Source organism: Gopherus flavomarginatus, chromosome 7, assembly GCF_025201925.1.
Source record: "Gopherus flavomarginatus isolate rGopFla2 chromosome 7, rGopFla2.mat.asm, whole genome shotgun sequence".
In the NCBI taxonomy this organism is placed as follows: domain Eukaryota; kingdom Metazoa; phylum Chordata; order Testudines; family Testudinidae; genus Gopherus; species Gopherus flavomarginatus.
The window spans coordinates 87130472-87151958 of NC_066623.1; the positions used below are offsets into that span (position 1 = coordinate 87130472).

The following is a 21487-nucleotide window of genomic DNA, read 5'->3' on the forward strand; positions in this document are numbered from 1 at the left end:
CACATACAAAATGGGAAATGACAGCCTAGGAAGGAGTACTGTGGGAAGGGATCTGGGGGTCATAGTGGACCATAAGCTAAATATGAGTCAACAGTGTAATGCTGTTGCAAAAAAAGCAAACCTCCTTCTGGGATGTATTAGCAGGAGTGTTGTAAGCAAGACTTGAGAAGTCATTCTTCTGCTCTATTCTGCTCTGATTAGGCCCTGACTGGAGTATTGTGTCTAGTTCTGGGCGCCACATTTCAGGAAATTGTAGAGAGTCCAGAGAAGAGCAACAGAAATGATTAAAGGTCTAGAAAACATGACCTATGAGGAAAGATTGAAAAAATTGGGTTTGTTTAGTCTGGAAAAGAGAAGACTAAGGGGGACATGATAACAGTTTTCAAGTACGTAAAAGGCTGTTATGAGGAGGAGGGATAAAAATTGTTTTTCCTAACCTCTGAGGATAGAACAAGAAGTAATGGGCTTAAATTGCAGCTAGGGAGGTTTAGGTTGGACATTTGGAAAAACTTCCTCACTGTCAGGGTGGTTAAGCACTGGAAAAAATTGCCTAGGGAGGTGGTGGAATCTCCATCACTGGAGATTTTTAAGAGCAGGTTAGACAAAGCTCTGTCAGGAATTGTCACGATAATACTTAGTTCTGCCATGAGGCAGGGCATTGGCCTAGATGACCTCTCAAGGTCCCTTCCAGTCCTATGATTCTATGATATTGTGAAAGATCATCTTTCAACATTAAATTGGACAAGTGGCATTAAAAAAAAAGCCAAAACATTCCTTTTGTGTCTTGCTGGTGCAGGACTGATGGCATTTTTGTCCTTAGGGGTGGATTCCCAGCAGGTTTAATTTTAAAGTAATTTGTGTGTATGTGAATTTCCTTAATGATTTTTGTTATAGGAGGATTAGTGTAGTATTTTGTGCAGATACTAAAATGTGCAAGCGAGGGGAAGTAAATTTTTCAAACTCTTTTGAAATTGAAAATAGTCCTGAATGTTCAGTAAATATGTTTGTTTCCTTTTTGGTAAAGGCAATGCTTCTCATTTGCTCTAAGTGCCTTTTGTGTCTCTCCAGCAGTATAAATCCATTTACACTCACATCAGAGGCACCTCTGCACTTCCAGAGTGATGGGGGATCAAGGTAAGTGAGAATCAGAATGATATTAGAAGAATTGGTTCTAGAGTTAGACAGAGAAAGTGAGCACCATCAACTCACCTTAGTGGTCTTATTTGGCCCCCTTCTCAGGAGTTCACAGACAATTTGGCATGGCTATGAACAGCTCAGGAAGAAAGGATCACAGGGAGTCAGTCATTCTTCTCTCGCTTTTATTTATTTCACAGCCTTTTCATCTCTACTGGTGCTAAATGTAGATTGAACTCTTGTCCAGCTACCCTTACTCTTAATTAAAATAAATCATCACATTTTGCAAATTCAAGGTTATATGTACAGTGTATATATGTATCCGTCGTCCCCCTGGCCGAGGGGCAGGCGTACCAACACCTCGGCACGCCGACGGGCTTCCGTGTCCAGCAGACCCCCGAGGACACCATCCAGGAAATCCTGCAGGACGCCGCCAGGATCGACGTTTCCCTGCTGGCTCCGTGGCAGAAAATCGATGCCCTCAACACGTTCCTGATCCCCCGCATCGCCTTCGTCCTGAGAGGATCCGCCGTAGCAAAGGTGCCCCTCAACAAGGCGGACAACGTCATCCGGCAACTGGTGAAGAAGTGGCTGTCCCTGCCCCAGAGAGCAAGCAACGAGCTGGTCTATATCGCTCACCGGCACGGTGGCGCCAACGTCCCCCGCATGGGAGACCTCTGCGATATCGCGGTCGTCACACATGCCTTTCGCCTCCTGACGTGCCCGGACGCCGTGGTAAAGAACGTCGCGACGACCGCCCTGCGCTCCGCCACCGCAAAGCGAATCGACAGAGCTGCCTCTGGCCAAGATATAGCCAACTTCCTGAGTGGCTCCATGGACGGTGACTTCGCCCGAGACAGAGGCGACATAGCCTCACTGTGGACCCGTGCCCGCAATGCCACGCGCCGACTGGGGAAACGACTAGGCTGCCGCTGGGTATGGAGCGAGGACCGACGGGAGCTGGGAATCCTGATACCGCGGACCGAGACGGAGGACAACACCGTCATCAGCCCTGGAGCCAGAGGCACACTGGAGAGGTCGCTGAAGGCCGCCGTACGCGCGCTCTACTTGGGCACGCTGAAGAAAAAACCAGACCAGGGCAAGGTTTTCGAGGTCACCAGCAAGTGGGACTCCAGCAACCACTTCCTCCACTCAGGCAGCTTCACCCGCTTCGCTGACTGGCGCTTCATACACCGCGCCCGACTAAACTGCGTCCCGCTCAACGGAGCCGTCCGCCACGGGAACCGAGACAAGCGCTGCAGGAAGTGTGGGTACGCCATGGAGACCCTGCCCCACGTCCTGTGCAGCTGCAAGCCCCACGCCAGAGCCTGGCAGCTGCGTCACAACGCCATCCAGGACCGTCTGGTAAAGGCCATCGCTCCGCACCTGGGAGAAAAAGCCACCAACCGCACCATCCCTGGCACCGACAGCCCACTGCGCCCGGACATCGTCGTCACGGACGAGGCTCGAAAAAAGATCATCCTCGTTGACGTGACGGTTCCTTTCGAGAACAGGACCCTGGCCTTCCGCGAGGCCCGAGCCCGAAAGCTCGAAAAATACACCCCCTTGGCGGACACTCTGAGGTCAAAGGGCTACGAGGTCTATACCGACGCCCTGATCGTTGGGGCCCTGGGCGCCTGGGACCCTTGTAATGAACGCGTGCTTCGGGCTTGCGGGGTAGGCCGTCGCTACGCGCAGCTCATGAGACGCCTGATGGTCTCGGACACTATCAGATGGTCCAGAGACGTCTACACGGAGCACGTCACCGGTCACCGCCAATACCAGGAGTAAGCGGGCGTGACTCCGTGCACCCGAAGGGGGGAGGAGATCTTCACACTCCCCCGTTGGACTCTATCCCCTGAGCCCTGAACCCACCAAACCAAACTCCACTATGTGAGGGTCGCCCTATCCTCATCACCCAGCTCGCTCCTTTATTCCCACGACTATCTGTAACCTGTTTGTATGAGCGATGTACCCTCACTGCCTCTCGACTGTATCTTGATCTCACCCACCGTTCACCCCACATTGGGGACATGACAGACTGTATATGGTATATGCTGCCCAATACCAAAATACTGAACCCCCCCCCCCCCGTAGTCTGTATGCTATCCCCGATGAAACAATAACTGATGCTTTAAACTCTCTGTATCGTTTATTTTCAAATATTCACTAATAAACATTAAAATCTTGGGCAGTATGGTCTTGAGGTGGCTGGCTAATCCCTCAACTGGAGTGCTTCTTCACCTCTACGTTTATAGTTGTGTTAATCACCAGATAACCCATGGCTTTAGTCTCCTTGGGAACTTTATGGCTGTCCTCACTTAGCTCTATAATAAAGTAATAATAATGATAAAACAATAATTCTTAGCTCTTAGTGGTTTTCATCTTCAAAGTGCTTTGCACACATTCACTAATTAACTGGATTCAGGCCTGAGTAATTTAAGGCCTATTAAAAACCACATCTCCTTGGTCAAAACCATTGTGGAGCTGTTACTGGAAACCATTCATACTATTTGAGTCAGACTGTCCATTATATGCTATTATTTATACAGCACCTAAAATATGCCAGGCATATAAAATATAACATATAAAAGATCAATCAGAAACCGTTGCTAAACCTATTTTTCTCCCTTGAGGATAGTAAAATCCACCCTTTTCACTCAGACTCCAAAGATTCTTAGCGTTTAGCTCCCAAAGGAAATATAAATAAGTAATGAAAAATCTGTAGGCAAAAAGTTAAGGCCAAATTTTCCAAAGAGTGTCAAAGAGGCCAACATATGCAGGCATAAAATAGTTATGCATTCACTTTTGAGTATTCTTATTTGTGCAAGCAGATGATAAAATTCATTTATACAAAACTCATTTCCTGTGTACAAGTGAGAGTGCTCAAAAGACGCGCATGCAGATTTTGGAGGCACAAAGCTGCATGTGCACAAATGGAGGCCTCACTTTAAAAATGTAGCCCATCAGGTCTCAGGCCTGGTCTACACTACAAGTTTAGGTCGAATTTAGCAGCATTAAATTGAATTAACCCTGCACCCATCCACACAACAAAGCCATTTTTGTCTACATAAAGGGCTCTTAAAATCTATTTCTGTACTTCTCCCCGACGAGGGGAGTAGTGTTGAAATCGACATTGCCGATTTGAATTAGGGTTAGCGTGGACGCAATTCGACGGTATTGGCCTCCGGGAGCTATCCTACAGTGCACCATTGTGACCGCTCTGGACCGCAGTCTGAACTCTGATGCACTGGCCAGGTAGACAGGAAAAGCCCCGCGAACTTTTGAATTCCATTTCCTGTTTGCCCAGCGTGGAGAGCTGATCAGCACAGGTGACCATGCAGAGCTCATCAGCACAGGTGACAATGCAGTCCCAGAATCGAAAAAGAGCTCCAGCATGGACTGTGCGGGAGGTACTGGATCTGATCACTGTATGGGAAAATGAATCCGTGCTATCAAAACTCCGTTCCAAAGACGGAATGCCAAAACATTTGAAAAAATCTCCAAGGCCATGATGGACTGAGGCCACAACAGGGACTCAACACAGTGCCGTGTGAAACTTAAGGAGCTGAGACAAACATACCAGAAAGCCAAAGAATCAAATGGACGCTCCAGGACAGAGCCACAGACATGCCGCTTCTACGCTGAGCTGCAGTCAATTCTAGGAGGGACCACCACCACTACCCCACCCCTGTCTGTGGACTCCGATGATGGGGTACTCTCAGTCACCATGCCTGAGGATTTTGCGGACAGGGAAGATGAGGAGGACGAGGAGGAGGATGAGGCTGAGGAGAGCACATAGCACACTGTTCTCCCCGACAGCCAGGATCTTTTTCTCACCCTGACTGAAATACCCTCCCAATCCTCCCAAGGCGGTGTCCTGGACCATGAAGACATAGAAGGGACCTCTGGTGAGTGTACCTTTGTAAATAAAAAAGGTGGTTTAAAAGCAAGTGTTTTTTATTCATTAATTTTCCCTAAGGACTTGGGATACATTCATGGCCAGTACAGCTACTGGAAAAGTCTGTTAATATGTCTGGGGATGGAGCGGAAATCCTCCAGGGACATCTCCATGAAGCTCTCCTGGGGTACTCTAACAGCCTTTGCATAAGGTTTCTGGAGAGAGCAGCCTTATTCCATCCTCCATGGTGGGACACTTTACCACACCATGCTAGTAGCAAGTAATCTGGTATCATTGCATGACAAAGCCTGGCAGCGTATGGTCCCAGTGTTTGCTGGCATTTAAGCAACATCCGTTCTTTATCTTCTCAGGAGAGTGATATCGTTCATGGTAACCTGGTTGAAATATGGGAATTTAATTAAGGGGACATTCATAGGTGGCTGTTCCTACTGGGCTGTTTGCCTGTGGCTGAAAAGAAATCCTCCTTGCAATTAGCCAAGTGGTTGGGGGGTGGGGCATTGGCGCTGAGCTGTTCGCGTTTGGCTAGCAGGGATCTTCCCTGATACCAGCCACATGTTTGGGGAAGGTTTAAAGCGATCATTGCAGAGAAAAGGATGGGGGGGGGGCTTCACGCTGAGCTGTTTGCATTTGGCTAGCAGGGATCTTCCCTGATACCAGCCATGTGGTCTGGTGGGGGGAGGGTTAAAGCGCTCATCCCAGAGAAAAGGATGGGGGGATTAGTTTGGCTCTTCTAATCACCCTAGTGTCTGGCTGCACGTAATCAGCTGCCAGGTGATTTGCCTCAACCTCCCACCCCACCATAAATGTCTTCCCCCTTACTCTCATAGAGATTGTGGAGTGCACAGCAAGCAGCAATAACAATGGGGATATTGGTTTCACTGAGGTCTGAGTGAGTCAGTAAACTGCGCCAGCGACCCTTCAAACGTCCAAATGCACACACTACCACCATTCTGCACTTGCTCAGCCTATAGTTGAACAGCTCCTTACTACTGTCCAGGGTGCCTGTGTATGGCTTCATGAGCCAGGGCATTAAGGGGTAGGCTGGGTCCCCAAGGATAACTATGGGCATTTCAATATCCCCAACAGTTATTTTCTAGTCTGGGAATTAAATCTCTTCCTGCAGCCATTTAAACAGACCAGAGTTCCTGAAGACGCGAGCGTCATGAACCTTTCCCGGCCATCCCAAATTGATGTTGGTGAAACGTCCCTTGTGATCCACCAGTGCTTGCAGTACCATTGAAAAGTACCCCTTATGGTTTATGTACTGGCTGCCTTGGTGGTTCGATCCCAAGATAGGGATATGGGTTCCGTCTATCGCCCCACCACAGTTAGGGAATCCCATTACAGCAAAGCCATCTACTATGACCTGCACATTTCCCAGAGTCACTACCTTTGATAGCAGCAGCTCAGTGATTGCTTTGGCTACTTGCAGGACAGCAACCCCCACAGTAGATTTGCCCACTCCAAATTGATTCCCGACTGACTGGTAGCTGTCTGGTGTTGCAAGCTTCCAGAGGGCTATCGCCACTCGCTTGTGAACTGTGAGGGTTGCTCTCATTTTGGTATTCTTGCAATTCAGGGCAGGGGAAAGCAAGTCACATAGTTCCATGAAAGTGCCCTTATGCATGCAAAAGTTTCACAGCCATTGGGAATCATCCCAGACCCGCAACACTATGCGATCCCACCAGTCTGTGCTTGTGGAATGCCGATTCTGGGCCAGGGAAACGGCATGAACCTGCCCCATTAACACCATGATGTCTCCATTGCCGGGGCCTGTGCTTTGAGAGAAGTCTGTATCCATGTCCTCATCACTCTCGTCACCGCGCTGCCATCACCTCCTCGCCTGGTTTTTCAGCTTCTGGTTCTGCATAAACTGCATGATAATGCGCAAGATGTTTACAGTGCTGATAACAGCTGTGGTGAGCTGAATGGGCTCCATGCTTGCCATGCTACGGCATCTGCAAAAAGGAAAGGCGCGAAACGATTGTCTGCAGTTGCTCTCACGGAGGGAAGGGCGACTGATGACTGTAGCTATCCCACATTTCCCGCAGTCTCTGCCAACCATTTTAACCATAGCTACCACAGTGCAATGCTCTGGAAGTCGATACTAGCCTCGGTACTGTGGATGCACACCGCCAATTTAATGCGCTTAGTGGGGACACAAACAACAGTATCAACTCGATTTCTGAAAAATCGACTTCTATTAAATCAAACTAATTTCGTAGTGTAGCCATACCCTCAGTATTGGTCTGTGCCACCTTTCATTCTGCTGTCTGTAACTGCTTCGTTCAGAACATGACACAGAATTCAGAGCACAAGTTGTTGCAGCAACTGTTGCAATGGATTCTGGAGTGCTTACTAGAATTAAGAGCACCAAGTCGCAAGTGGATGAGCAGGCAAAAACTATTTCTGATGGGGATTGCCAAGGGCTGGGAAATAAGCAGGCTGCAAAATGTAGTGGGGACAAAAACCAATGGTGACATATGGGAAGACAGCAGAGCAGTAGGGAAGAAAGACACTGACACAAAAGGTCCTGTATCAGACCTGCAAGATTGCTGGCTTACCGCAGCTACACTTCACACTACACAAAGGAGGCTGTTCTTGTTTAATATCCTCAGGAGTTCAAGGAAATCATTCACTCAAGGAGCCATGCACAATCAGGAACGTGCTGCTGTCTCTTAAGGAAGTATGTCAGCAGCAGCAAGCATGACTGTAAAGAGCTGAATGAATGTGGCAGGAGGCATGTTTCAGGTATATGGAGAGATGTGGGATTTCTTGTGTGAAATTAGGATACTTGGCAGCTGGTAGGCTTTTAATTGCAATCCAAAGCAACTGATGGTGCCAAAGAACAAACAAAGCTAGCGATTTCCATCTGGGCACAAAATTTACTTCTCAGTACTCGTCATCTTGATGTATATCTTCATTCTATGTCTTTGTTATGCATGAGCTGAGACCCCTTTAGTCTTCAAATTTTAGTTCTGGGTTAAATGGAGTACGTGGGTAGACTTTTAAAAAAATTAGCTATTCTCCCCCTCCTTCCTTCCCAAATGCACAATGTGCTTTCAGTTTTGGAGACTCTGTTCATCTCCAGGTTCTTATACACTCTCTGTCACTCTAGTGTCTGAGTGCCTCTCGAAAATTAAGTGTAGACATAGAGATTGTTCTCTCTCCAGTCAGCAGGGACACTGGACTATGTTTATGTTAAATGAGGCATGTTTGTTTTTAAATGCAGTGTTTTCGAGAAGTCTAGATCAAAGAAGTGGATTTTGCATTTCACTTTGAAGGCACTGAGGTTCATCGCAAACCTGACCTCTTCAGGGAGTGGCTTCCAAATTCACAGGCTAGTTGCTAAGAAAGTGCTGTTTCCAGCACACACACATTTCAGTTTGCAGTTGCCAGTTTCGTTCTAGTACAGTGGTTATCAAACTTATTTGGTTAGGCCTCCCTTCTTTGTGCCTGTCGTTGTTTAGGCCTCTCCCCAAATACATATACCACCACCCAGCTCTGAAGGCAGAGCAGAGAGCAACGGGCTGCTGGCTGGATGCCCAGCTCTGAAAGCAGTGCCATGCCAGCAGCAGCACAGAAATAAGGGAGGCAAAGGGAAAAGTGATATTTGTCAATATCACTTTTCACAGCAGACTTAGCACCCCATTGCCACCCTTACTTCTGCACTGCTGCTGTCACCCCAGGGCTGACAGCCAGAGCCTGACACCTCCAGGTGAGGGACTGGGGGAGAGGGAAGGAGTGCCTGAGCCCGTGCTGCCTCCCAGTGACTGTGTAGAGTACAGTTCTGCTGATCTGCTATTTCTTTCAGTGACGTTGGTGGGAAGGCTACCTGCTTTCTGTGCTGACTTTCTCCTTTTCAGTTACTTTGGGGACAGTATAACAAGTCCTGTACATTAATCTCACCTGTCCTCAAACACAGCTAAACTAATAAGGCCACCAAACTTAACAGCAGAGAGAGCCTGCATCTATTATTCAATTTCTCTCTAACTATACGGTTAAGTCAACATTCATTGCATTCTTATAAGGCAACTAACAATGCAAAATATCTGTTGTCTGTACATAATACAAGAAATTATGTGAAATTGTCACATAATGCAAAAACTGGCATCAAACATAGAAAGATAGAGATTTTAAAATGTCAACAGGTCTGCAAGGCACATTAGTGGTAGGCTAGCTAAGCAAGGAGGAGGCAGAACATTCCCAGTGCACAGCTAAAGAATCTTTTATACTGTTGTTTAAACTAATGGATAGTCACACTTAGTTTTGTCTTGAAAGACTCTCCAATGGTTTAAACTATGTATATAGTCAGTAGTTTACAGAAAATCAGAGATCTTCAATGTCTAGTTTTACTTTGACATGTGTCAATTGCAAGAGATCACTAAAGAACAGGTGGGCTAGACCCTTCACTGGTATAAAGTAGCATAGCTCCCTTAGGATGAGTGAAGATAGGCCCACTACATCAGGGGTTCTCAAACTGGGGGTCAGGACTCCTCAGGGGGTCGCAAGGTTATTACATGGGGGGTCGCGAGCTGTCAGCCTCCACCCCAAACCCTGCTTTGCCTCCAGCATTTATAATGGTGTTAAATTTATAAAAAAGTGTTTTTAATTTAAAAAAAGGGGGGGGATCGCATTCAGAGGCTTGCTGTGTGAAAGGGGTCACCAGTACAAAAGTCTGAGAACTCCTGCACTACATAGTACCAAATGGGTGGTACTGAGGCTTTGATAGAACTTTTGCTACTCATAAATATACAACAATACTTGGACAGAAATTCAGCACAATGTTAAGTGAAGGGACTAGATTTTCTCTATCTATGTGCAAAGCAAATTTCTTTTGGGAAAGCAATAATTCTAGAAACCTCCTTGCTATTTCAGGATCAAAACATTAAAGCTTTTGATGCCAAAAATACATTTAATATTCAAGCTTAAAAAGGCTTCACTTGGGTACAAAATCTGTCCCCTTATTGCTATATACCAGCCCTGTGATTGGAGTACACTGAGTGGCAAGTCATCTGTACAGAGTAAGTAGTTGGGCTTTGTGCTGGAGAAATCCACAGGGGCAAGGCGAGGAATTCTCCTCCAGTCTGCCATGGAGTGACAGCATAGCCACAGAAGCTGCCCTGTAGTAACTTTTGTGCTTCCTGTACCCCTACTGCATGGGGGCAATGACCATCCTTCCTCCTCCTCCTTCCCCCAAGTGCCCCGCTATGATAACACACATAGCACATTCATGGAACCATGTGGGGTGTACACCCCTCTATACTCTCTCCTAAGCCTGCCATGCCAGAGAAGGCAAAACTTCACCTCTCACTGTACATGGTGCCTTCTGCACCCATCAATGTGGGAGCAAGATTTGCCCTTAATGGAGTTAATCTCCTCTTAATGGACGTAAATATATAGCAAGGCTGCTCTCTATCAGCCTCTGTGTTTTGTTTTGTTTTATTTTTTGCTATAGAACCACTAGCTATTGTTGTTAAAAACTTAATGGTATGAAACTTGGTGCAATATATTCTATGTTATCCTCTTGATCTGTTGGTTTATTTGCTGAATTGAGAACCCTTTGTTCTGACATGTTCTATTTTTTTTGTTATAAGGTAAACTGGCAGAAATCAGATATTCTATCCCTTAATGAACAGTGCCTGAACTACTCCCTTTCCTTGCTCCTTTGCAGCTGGAGGCCAAAAATTATCAAATACTTGGGGGTGACTTGCAAGGCAGTCTCAATATGAAAGTCCTAAAAGAATAAATTTCGACAGCTGATATCCTTTCAAGATTTCCTGTGATATTGCTGCCCATATTAATTACATTTTGATCATGTTTCCAATGGAATTATCTGCATTTTTTTCAAATCTGCGCAGTCTAAAGAACATCTTGTGTTGAAGAAAGAAGAACCTTTCCCATCCTTTTCTGTGCTAGATAATAGCAAAGATAATTGCATTAAACCAAGAGGGTTGATATTGAAGCTAACCTTCCATATTCTTTCTGCTTATACAATCTCTTAACCATCACTGTCCACAGATTATATTATTAAATTTAGTAATAAAGAACCTTGGAAATGTTCACTTTTTTAGTTTTATTTGTGATGTATTAATCTGTCTGTCTGGCTCCAGTCCTAGCCTGCAAAATAACTTTCTCCTGGCCTGTGTGGGAACAAAAAGAAATCCATAAAATTGCTGACTTATATATAAGTAATAACTTTGTGATGTCTTCCCCAGGGATATGTAACTAACTCTACCTAGCCATTTTCATTTAAATATCCGGTTTCACATCTGAAAACTGTTTGTTGACAATATACTTACCATAAAGAAGGAAGATACTATCCATCTGTCCAGTCACCTCCTGGGCCTGGCCCACCTGATTGCCATAGGGCACCAAAAAGGGTTGTCAGCTGGTTGGATGACTCAGCAGAACAGACAAATGTAGTCTTGTGGTAACATTTTTGAAAGCACCTAAGTCTCACTGACTTTTTCAATGGGACTTAGGCACTTCTGAAAAGTTTACCCTCAGGCACCATGGCTTCTTTCTTCAAGAATAAAATTAACATAAATTCTTGTTATAAACACAAGCACAAAAAATTAATCAGAAAAAGCCCTGGCATGGCTACTACTCAGCCTTGCCATGTGACCCTGGCTGTGGACCCCTAACTTCCCAAAAGATTTTTACCCCTTCTGTCTCCCAGGCAGACCTTTTTACAGATCTTCCCCTGGGGGAAGGTGGGCTAGCGTTTGCTCCCTGTTCACTGGGCACTAGCTAGTGTCCCTGCACCCTGTCTCGGTAGCACGAGTGAATATGCCATAATTCTTTCTGCTTTAATTGCAGGAATAGACTCTCCGAGAAGGCTAACATCATTGCCACCAGATTTCTGACTGTCCCAGAGAGTATCCTGAGCTATTGACAATATCCACCTGCATTTTTCCCTATTAATTTTAGATGCTCTTAACAATTTGAGAATAATAAAATGAGCAATCTGTAAATCTGCTTTGTACATTACAAATTTCCTCAAACACTCAAGCCTGAAGGCAAAGCATTCTCCACAGGTGTCTGACAATGCCATTTTGGGTAGTTACTAAACTGCAGCCTTACATCTCTAAGTTTGAGTGCCACTGTATTTTGTAAGTCTGAAACTGCCTTTTCCTACTGAATTTCTTCCCAATCATCCTCCTTCATAATCATCCAGTCAGCACCTGGTTGGACTGTCCTTTACAAATCTATCAGTCTTTTCAAGCTTTTAATAGTAAATACTGTGTATATATGTTTACTATTAATGTAGTTGCTATCCCAGGCGCTCCAATGCAAACTGCAGTTGTGCCACTTAAATGATTGGTTCTTTTATAGACACCACACTGTGTAACCATGGCTTAAATCCAACACTTGGTTCTGATCCTGCTGTGAGTGCTGTGCAGGTGTCCACCCACATGATTCCCACTGGAGCAGTGAAGCTTTTGATTGCAGATTTCATCCCGTATGTCTTGCAAATGTATTGTGCCTTATGATGGATGGTGGGGGTTTATCAGACTGTGCAAACACCCCTGGGTAAACTTACTGTAGGGCTGTGCCATCACTAATAGATCAGCATTTCCTACCTAAACTTATAATACAATTGTGTGGGCTGAGCATGAGTAACGCACCTGTCAGATACAAATGAATTGTCTTCTACAAAATGCGTCTTGACCTTTTCTTGCCAAGCTAATACAATAACATCATACATTACTACAATGCTGTCTCATTCCTGTGCACAGAAGACCATATACCTAAACTTAGCCTGTAAAAGATGCCAGATGCCCGGAAAATTTATTATTGCCTAATTTTTCTACAGGAATGACAATGACAAAATAGAGACTGCCTGTCTTAGTTTTATTTCCTCACTGTCTATCTAGTATTTGTTGCATTTGCCTAGGAAATGCATCCATCATTGAACCAAATATCATCTTCTCCACTCTCTTCTGTAAGAAAAATTCTAATGCTTTCATTTTCACCTGGTGACCCTTTCATCCATGGTAATGTGAATTTCTGGTGCACCACATCTTTAATCTTCCACACTCCTAAATGACAGATTTCACTTACTGAAAGGGAATTTTAGAAGAAGATGAGATACTATCAATGAATCTATAGAAAATAATTCTACAGGAGTTATGTGGTTAATGTCCAAAAGGTCTGTTTGCCCAACTGAGTAAATCCAAAGTTCATCCTAGCTGTACTAGTGCATCTCATTGTAACAAAAGAAGTGGGACGACCATAGATGTGAAGCATGCATGACTCCTCTGACTTTTGTCTGTGCTTCTTGGTGCCACATATATTGGCAAGACTGCTGTCAAAGCTGATTTCTAAAGGATAATCTTTGACAGCTTTTTTTCCCCAACTGCTTAGCTGTCAGTTCATGGAAATTGCTACTTGTCTTATGTAAAATGCCAGCTGACAAAGTGCCTCGTTCATTATACCACAGTAGATTAAACAAATACTGTGTTTCTGCTGAACAAGCTACATATAGAACAAATTCTGCAGTCAGGGTATGGATCTGTAACCTTTTGTTTAGATAACTCAACTCCAGTTCCCCTAGGCTCAGGTAGAGGAGAAATCAGGAAAACATTGCACCTCCAGAACATTCTGCCAGATGCTGACTGGTACATGGTTTAACATCTGGAAGCGATCACTGTTCCCTCCAAAGAGGTCTCTGCTACATAAACACTAAATAGTTCACAGCTATTTTCAGCTTGCATTAGCTTCTTTTTCTACCATTATAATAAAAAGGGCATAATCTTGAGTATTAAATAGTTATATTTGTACAGCACTTTGAATATATAAAGACTGGCACAAGCTTTGTAAGATGTCTTAGTGTTTGTGCACATGTTGCCTGAATGCAATCAGTTAATGTTTTTTAATTCCCCTGACTTTACCCAGATTATTGAGTTGATACCCTGATAACATGATTTTTAATAAGAATATCATTTGCCTCAATGACTGAGCTATTTTGTGTAAAAGTGGGCTGGACTGGAAGTCAGGAAATTCTGTATGCTAATCCTAGCTCTGACACTGGCTTGTTATGTGATCTTGGACAATCAGTGCTTGTCTATATTGTGAAGCAAATTTGGCTTAAGGTAGGGTCTGAATATAAAGTGGAATAGCTATTCCTGATTAACTCCACATCCAAAGTGGATTAAGATCATTCAGAATAAAGAATTCTTATTCAAGAATAAAAGAATCCACTCAGGAATTTGACTGGGAATAGTTTAATGAAAAATAGCTATTCCAAACTAATTTTTCCTGCGTAGATAAGCCCTCATTTAACAGCTTTGCCTCAGCATCCCTATCTGTAAATTGGATAAATAATACTTATCTCCCTAACAGTTAGAACTGAATCATGTACCCTTGCTCAGACCAAACTCCAATTGATACTAATGGACTTTTCGCCAGAGTAAGGAGTGTAGGGTCATACTTCTCATGTTTGGGCAGCAGTCTGATTATGTTAGATTCTATGATTATTAGCATTACTCTGCAAAGTAGTTGCAGTATTTTCCTACAGAGGTGAAAGAAATATAGAAGAAACTTGAAAATTTTACCCAATGTCTTCTAACTATGTTTCTGGTACAGTGGACTTATCCACATGGCAGAGAGTTGCTGGGTGAATGCCTAACATGCCTTTTTGTTCTGGTCTTTCATGCGCCTTAATTTTGTGCAACACTTAGTTAACATAGTGACACACACTATATAGAAACTTGAGAGAGAGAGAGAGCGGTGTTAAGAACTGCTAGCATCTGCAAGTGCTGGAAAGTACGTTCAGACCTGGCATCCTAGAAGCCTTCAAAATATTGCCCAGGCTGCTTGATATGCTTTTACACTAGGCATTGATCCAAATTCCACAGTTTGTTACTGTCATGCAAATTGTTCAATAGCAGTGAACAACTGTGGTCTTCAATTACATAGTGCAGTACATGGGCGTTGCCTGATTTTTGGCATAAATTCTGAGTCCTGATTGACTCACAGAGATGATGTAACATGCCAAAGAAATATTTGTGATAAAACATGCTTTATTTATGCTACACGACTCATCCCAGAAATAAATTTCAGAATCTGTAGTATGTAACCATCTTCTGCCAAAATTATCAGTTATTTCCTGAATGTAATGCCATGGCTAGAAAATCTGGCTAATATGCCAAGTGATTTTGTCAAACTGATGGAATTTTACTTTGTTTCTTGTTGATTTTTTCTGTCCTGACAAACCTTTAAAATAATATCTTCTTTCAAATCGACTGCTTTCTTTTGAAAGTGACTGACCTGTCAAATAAGTCACTGTAGTGTCAATGAATATGTATACTTTTCTATGTGAACATACAGTGTGTTTTCCCGATTTTCTCTTTCTAGCTACCAATTTTCATGTTGTTTAAGTGCTGTGCATAGTACCTTCTAATCTGGTCCCTGTTAGAATGGTGGTGGTTTTTGTTTTTATTTGTTGCTGAATTCATTTAGGATACTTTCCTTGTGACACCTCTTTCTTTTCTGGCTAGCAGATGGCATCTCTGTTGACTTCCACTAGCACCTGTCTGAACTGACTATATTAGGAAAACACAAAGCATCTGTAATAATGTAATCCATAAAGTGATGAAATAAATATACTTCATGAATCTTGAAAGAATGAAGGTGATTATAGCTGATCCTGTAGCTTTTTGGATTACTGCATATGCTATTATGATGAATTTTAACATTACATTAATCATTCTGTGTAATTTTTGTGTATACTGTTAATTTATATGTAAACTGAATAATTTTTTTTACCCTTGCCATAAATATGCACAATTTTGCTCCTACTGCATCTGTTCATAGACATTGTTAATGACATGTCATGGTTTCAAAAATATTAACCTCAAAAAGCTAGTTTTGATTTACATTTAAATTGCACCTGTTCCTTTAAATAGCTACATGTAGCATTTCGGTTTATAGCATATTCAATACTTTGTTTCTGTAACTTTGTGTTCGTATATAATATTTTATATGTTCAAAGCAGTGGTGTAGTGGTAAAAAAAGAAGTGGGTAAACTAACCTAAACTAAACTCCACATTCCCCAAATGAGAAGTGGATAAACTCCATTTGCCTGTGTTTATCCACAATGCTACTGGTTCAAAGTGCATTGTATTCTTTGCATCAAAATGCATTGTATTCTTTGCATAAGGACCTCTGTCCATAAACAGCCTTCCCCTCCTTAGAAACAGAATGGCATACAAAAGCTGTTAGAAACAAATTCTATATATTTAGTCATTCCATACAGCACTATCATAAGTTTATGATATATAGACCTATAGATTCTATTGTCCATCTGAGATTATCCCATGTCAGTGATAATTACTACAGGAGAACCACATTATTCTATCACATAATAAATGCACATGATGGCAGCATCACCTAGTATCCCATATTCCTACAATTTTTAGTAAGAGTTAAAAAAAAAGTAAGTTTATAAATAAATTACATATTTTGAATGTTTGAAAATCTAAAATGATTAGAACTACTCTATTCAGTGATTTTCAACACATGCTATTTCTTATTATGGCACCTATATTTATTCTGATTATTGACTAATCTTACCATTTCTTTTTCTGGCTAACATTATGCTAATCAAAAAAAAAAGTGTGTTTCATTGGCCAAAACCATGATTTATAATGATAAAAATAAAAAATGATGCTCTGATAAATGTAGAATCATCAAATTTTATGTTTGTGTTCCAATTCTATCTTCAAGATCCTCAATAGTTTGTCATTCTCCTAAATAACAGAGGTCATTTGCCTGTTTGTATACTGAAAATACATTTAATACCCATATTTATATAGCTATTCAAATAACTACATACATGTGGTCATTTCAATGACCAGAGAAGGAACCTGGGAAGTACTTGGCTGAAGATGCTGGATAAGGCCTAGGAGGAGGCATTCCAAAGCAAAAAAATGGCTGAGGGAAAAGTGAAGTAGGGCGGGTCTTTCTTTGAATGGACAGTTACTTCATAGTTTAGGTCCCTGGGCTGGAGCCTGGAGTAGAGAGCGAGACTGGACTCCCACTTGCTGCTACCTCATGGAAGTGGAAATCCCTGCAATGAAGAGAAAAGATGCTGTAGTGCAGAAGGGGGAGAAGGCAGACAGGCCCTCAAGGGAGGACAGTGATCCAGTAAAAAGACTTGGAGATTTGATGGTTTGTTTTTAATTTCCTTTGGACTTCTACTGGATGCTCATGCTGACCTGGAGGAACTCAATCATCCAACCAAACTACCCCACCACCAAAGGGAGGCTATGGCTCAGTGTGGAGAAACTGTCAGAGCTGTACATCTTGACGGAGAGAGCTAAGCCGCCTTTCTACAATACCCAAATCAGATGTTAATTAACTTGAAGCGAAAGACATGCAGGTACAGTTATATGAATGATTTGGCTATCTAAGTGCCCTTGTGGTTATTTGAATAATTGTAAATTAAAATATAGGAATGCAGTTATGGAAATGATCAGATATCCAAGTAAATACTTGCATTTACTGGAAATAAAACTGAAGTCAATTCAAAGTTTTGCACAGATTTCCATGGAGCCAGGATTTCACGTTTGGTGTTTATCTCAATGTACAAAAATGACTTGGCACCTGATCCTGGAATTAGCTCCATTGCTCCATTGGCCTTTAAGCCTTATTAGGTCCCTGCTCCTACTGAAATCAATGGCAAAACTCTCATTGGTTTCATGGTACAGAGTCTGGCCCCATTCTGGTAAATAATTGGTAGACAGTGACATTATGCATGTACAGTATATGATTTTCAAATGAATATACCATTGTTTCTAATACTAGTTTATTAAAATGCTAAACCAACATGAAAACCTCAAGTTTTGCTTTGATTTTAAAAATTTCAAAAATGGCCTTATTTTGCATTAAAAAAACAACACACAACAAAACCTAGCTCAAAAACTGAATGTTTACAGGATACTTCTCTGAAACAGGACCAAATAAGGGCAAGAGTATCACATTTCTGAAAAGTGTGAAACTTCTTTCAGTTCAAAGTAAATTTTCCATGAGTACATGCAAAACTTTGATTTTTTTTTCATGTTTTTATATGAAACAGGGCAGACCATTTCATGGAAGTTTTGAGAGAGGAAAAAATATCAAGAACTAAATGAGAGAGAGAGAGAGAGAGAGAGATGCTTTTGTCACTTTTGTACAACTATTTTTGAACGAATGTATTACACAAGTAGAAGGTACCACACTTCACATGTCCTCATTTTGTTTTCAAATATAACTTCCTTTAACAAAATACAGTGCTGGGATAGGCAGGACTAGACTTAAAAAACTGCAGCTATGCCACTGCAGTGCTTTAGCGCAGATGCTACTATGCCAACGGGAAAACTTCTCCTGTCCGCGTAGTTAATCCACCTCTACAAGAGGCAGTAGCTATATTGAGAGGAGAAATACTCCTGTTGACACAGCACTGTCTCTATCAGGGTTAGGCAGGTATAACTGTCGCTCAATGGTGTGGATTTTTCATACCCCTGAGCAACCTACAGGGCCGGTGCAAGGAAGTTTCGTGCCCTAGGCGAAACTTCCACCTTGCGCCCCCCCCAGCCCTGCAGCAGCTCCCCGGCCCCCCCGCCCTGAAGTGTGCCGCCCGTCCCCGTGGCAGCTCCCCGCCCCCTGGCCTGAGGACCCCTGCGGTACCTCCCCACCCCAGCTCACCTCTACTCCGTGTCCTCTCCAAGCAGGACTGCGCAGTGGAACCCCTGGGCTGGCGGCTGCCGGCAGCGGCGTGCTGACCCAGGGGACCTCCCTGGGTTGCCAATGGGGCGCCAGGGCAGCGCAGAGGATTCCGGGGGCCTGGGGTCTTCGGCGGCAGGGGGCCCCTTTGGCAGTAATTCGGCGGCGGGGGGCCCTTCCGCTCCAGGACCCGCCGCCGAAGTGCCTCAGAGACCTGCCACAGGGCCCCCCCACCGCCGAATTGCCGCCTGAAGTGGGACCAGCTGCCGAAGTGCAGCCGGGTCTTCAGCGGTAATTCTGTGGTGGAGGGCCCCTGCCGCGGGTCTCCAGAGCACTTCAGCGACTGGTCCCAGAGTGGAAGGGCCCCCCGCCGCAAAATTACTGCCAAAGACTGGGCTGCATGTCGGCAGCGGGTCCCGCTTCGGCGGTAATTCACCGGCGGGGGGTCCTTCCGCCCCGGAGCGGAAGGACCGCCCGCCAGCGAGGACCAGGAGCAGAAGAAGCTCCAGGGGCCCGGGCCCCACGAGGTGTTTTCCAGGGCTCCCGGAGCGAGTGAAGGACCCCGCTCCAGGGGCCTCAAAAAAATCTTGTGGGGGCCCCTGCGGGGCCTGGGGCAAATTGCCCCTCTTGTCCCCCTCTCTGGGCAGCCCTGCTGGTGCTCTGACCCAGAGGAAGCCCTGGGTTGCTGGCTGCCGCGGCAGCGCCCTGACCCGGGGTACCCCCTGGGCTGCCGGCTGCCGTGGCGGTGCACTGACCTAGGGGACACCGTGGGCTGCCGGCTGCCACGGCGGCGCGCCGACCCAGAGGAAGCCCTGGGCTGCCGGCAATGGTGCGCTGACCAGGGGGACCCCCTGGGCTGCCGGCTGCTGCGGCGGCACCCTGACCCGGGGAACTCCCTGGGTTGCCGGCTGCCACGGCGGCGCCCTGACCCGGGGAACACCCTGGGCTGCTGGCTGCCGCGGCGGCGCCCTGACCCGGGGGACCCCCTGGGCTGCCGGCTGCTGCGGCGGCGCCCTGACCCGGGGGACCCCCTGGGCTGCTGGCTGCCGCGGCGGCGCACTGACCCAGGGGACACCGTGGGCTGCCGGCTGCCGCTGCGGCACACCGACCCAGAGGAAGCCCTGGGCTGCCGGCAACGGCGTGCTGACCAGGGGGATCCCCTGGGCTGCCGGCTGCAGCGGCGGCTCACTGACCCAGGGGACACCCTGGACTGCGGGCTGCCGCGGCAGCGCCCTGACCTGGGGAACACCCTGGACTGCCGGCAACGGCGCCCTGACCTGGGGGACCCCCTGGGCTGCCGTGGCAGCGCCCAGACCCAGGGAACTCCCTGGGCTGCCGGCTGCCGCGGAGGCGCCCTGACCCAGGGGACTGCCTGCCTGCTGCCACGGGCAGCTCAGACTCCCTCTCTGTCCCAGCAGCAGTGGCTGCTTGACCATTTAAAGAAAAAATTTGGGGGGGCTTTTTGGTGTCCCCAAATCTCGGCGCCCTAGGCAACAGCCTAGTTCACCTAAATGGTTGCACCGGCCCTGGCAACCTAGTTATATGGATGCAAGTTTATAGTGTAGACCTGGCCTAAGAAACTGCTCTTGGAAAGTTAGCAACTCAGAATTCAAGATGGCCTTAAATATCCTCCCTCCTCAGCTCCGGGGAAAGTTTAGCTTTGCATCTGGAACCAAATTCTGTTGACTGGACACCTCACTACCAAAAAGACGTTTAGAGCTAAAGAGCCCTCTCCCATCCCTGCACATTGAGGGTGCAATACATACACCTGGTCCTTACATAGGTGCACAATGGGTAAGGGAGAAAGGACATGAAGAACCTCCTCCTCCTCTCCCTGCCACCCTCACTTGCAGGGAGTCCTCCGCTAGGCACTGGCACCCAGGTTCAGAATGTGGCCTATGTGCTGTCAGAGGAATCCAGATACAGTGAAGTCTCAGTGAATGAGGGGCTGGGCACCTGGCCCACCTTCCTCTATCCACACAGTTTGCAGCCAGCTAGCTCCAAGCTGGGCAGCAGCTGAGCACTTGCAAGGGCAGCCTGCAGAGCACTCTCCTCCACCTCCCCCTACACATCCAGGAACAGGTCCTGGGCCTCCCCCACAACCCAAAGAACAGGTAAAGGGCTCTGCCAAAACGACCAATCAGGTGCTTCGATCCAAGCAGCCAGCCAATGGGAACTCTCTTGAAACCGCACCAATGGTAGGCTGCCTATTCAGGCCGAGCCGCGTGAGCCTTACCCCACGGGGACGGAGAGGGGTGCGGGGCCCAACTGCTGTGCAGGGAGCGCGCGGCGGTGCCTGCTATTCGCCTCCCAGCATGGCCGGACTGAGCGGCAGCTCCAGCCTGGGGCGGTGCAGCCACGCTGTGGTGCGGGCGCCGGCCGAGTCGCTGTCCCAGCACGCGCTGCGCATAGAGAAGAGCCAGGAGGTGGACTTCGCGCGGGCCGAGCGGCAGCACCAGCTCTACGTCGGGGTGCTCAAGAACAAGCTGGGCCTGCAGGTGCTGGAGCTGCCGGCCGACGAGAGCTTGCCCGACTGTGTCTTCGTGGAGGACGTGGCCGTGGTGTGCGAGGAGACCGCCCTGATCACCCGGCCGGGGGCCCCCAGCAGGAGAAAGGAGGTACCAGCTGCAGGGGGAGCGGGAGAGGCTCGCTGAGCACAGGCGGGGCTCCAGACCTTGTGCCCTCCAGTCCCCACGGGGTCTCTGCTAAGATCTCTGCACC

At 46.1% G+C, this 21487-nt stretch overlaps 1 protein-coding gene across 3 annotated transcripts in view; it reads left to right on the forward strand.

Annotated features, from left to right (window-relative positions):
• DDAH1 (dimethylarginine dimethylaminohydrolase 1) overlaps positions 1-21487 on the forward strand; it is a 146691-nt gene that overhangs the window by 39543 nt on the left and 85661 nt on the right. Inside the window, exon 1 of one of the 3 annotated variants that reach the window (XM_050962196.1) lies at positions 20676-21384. The exons of 1 other annotated variant lie outside the window; for it this stretch is intronic. In XM_050962196.1, the coding sequence (XP_050818153.1) occupies positions 20707-21384 (678 nt within the window). In that variant the 5' untranslated portion in view covers positions 20676-20706. Of the gene's footprint in view, positions 1-20675; positions 21385-21487 lie in introns of those variants that run through there. One more of the 3 variants, XM_050962195.1, reaches the window with a different exon arrangement.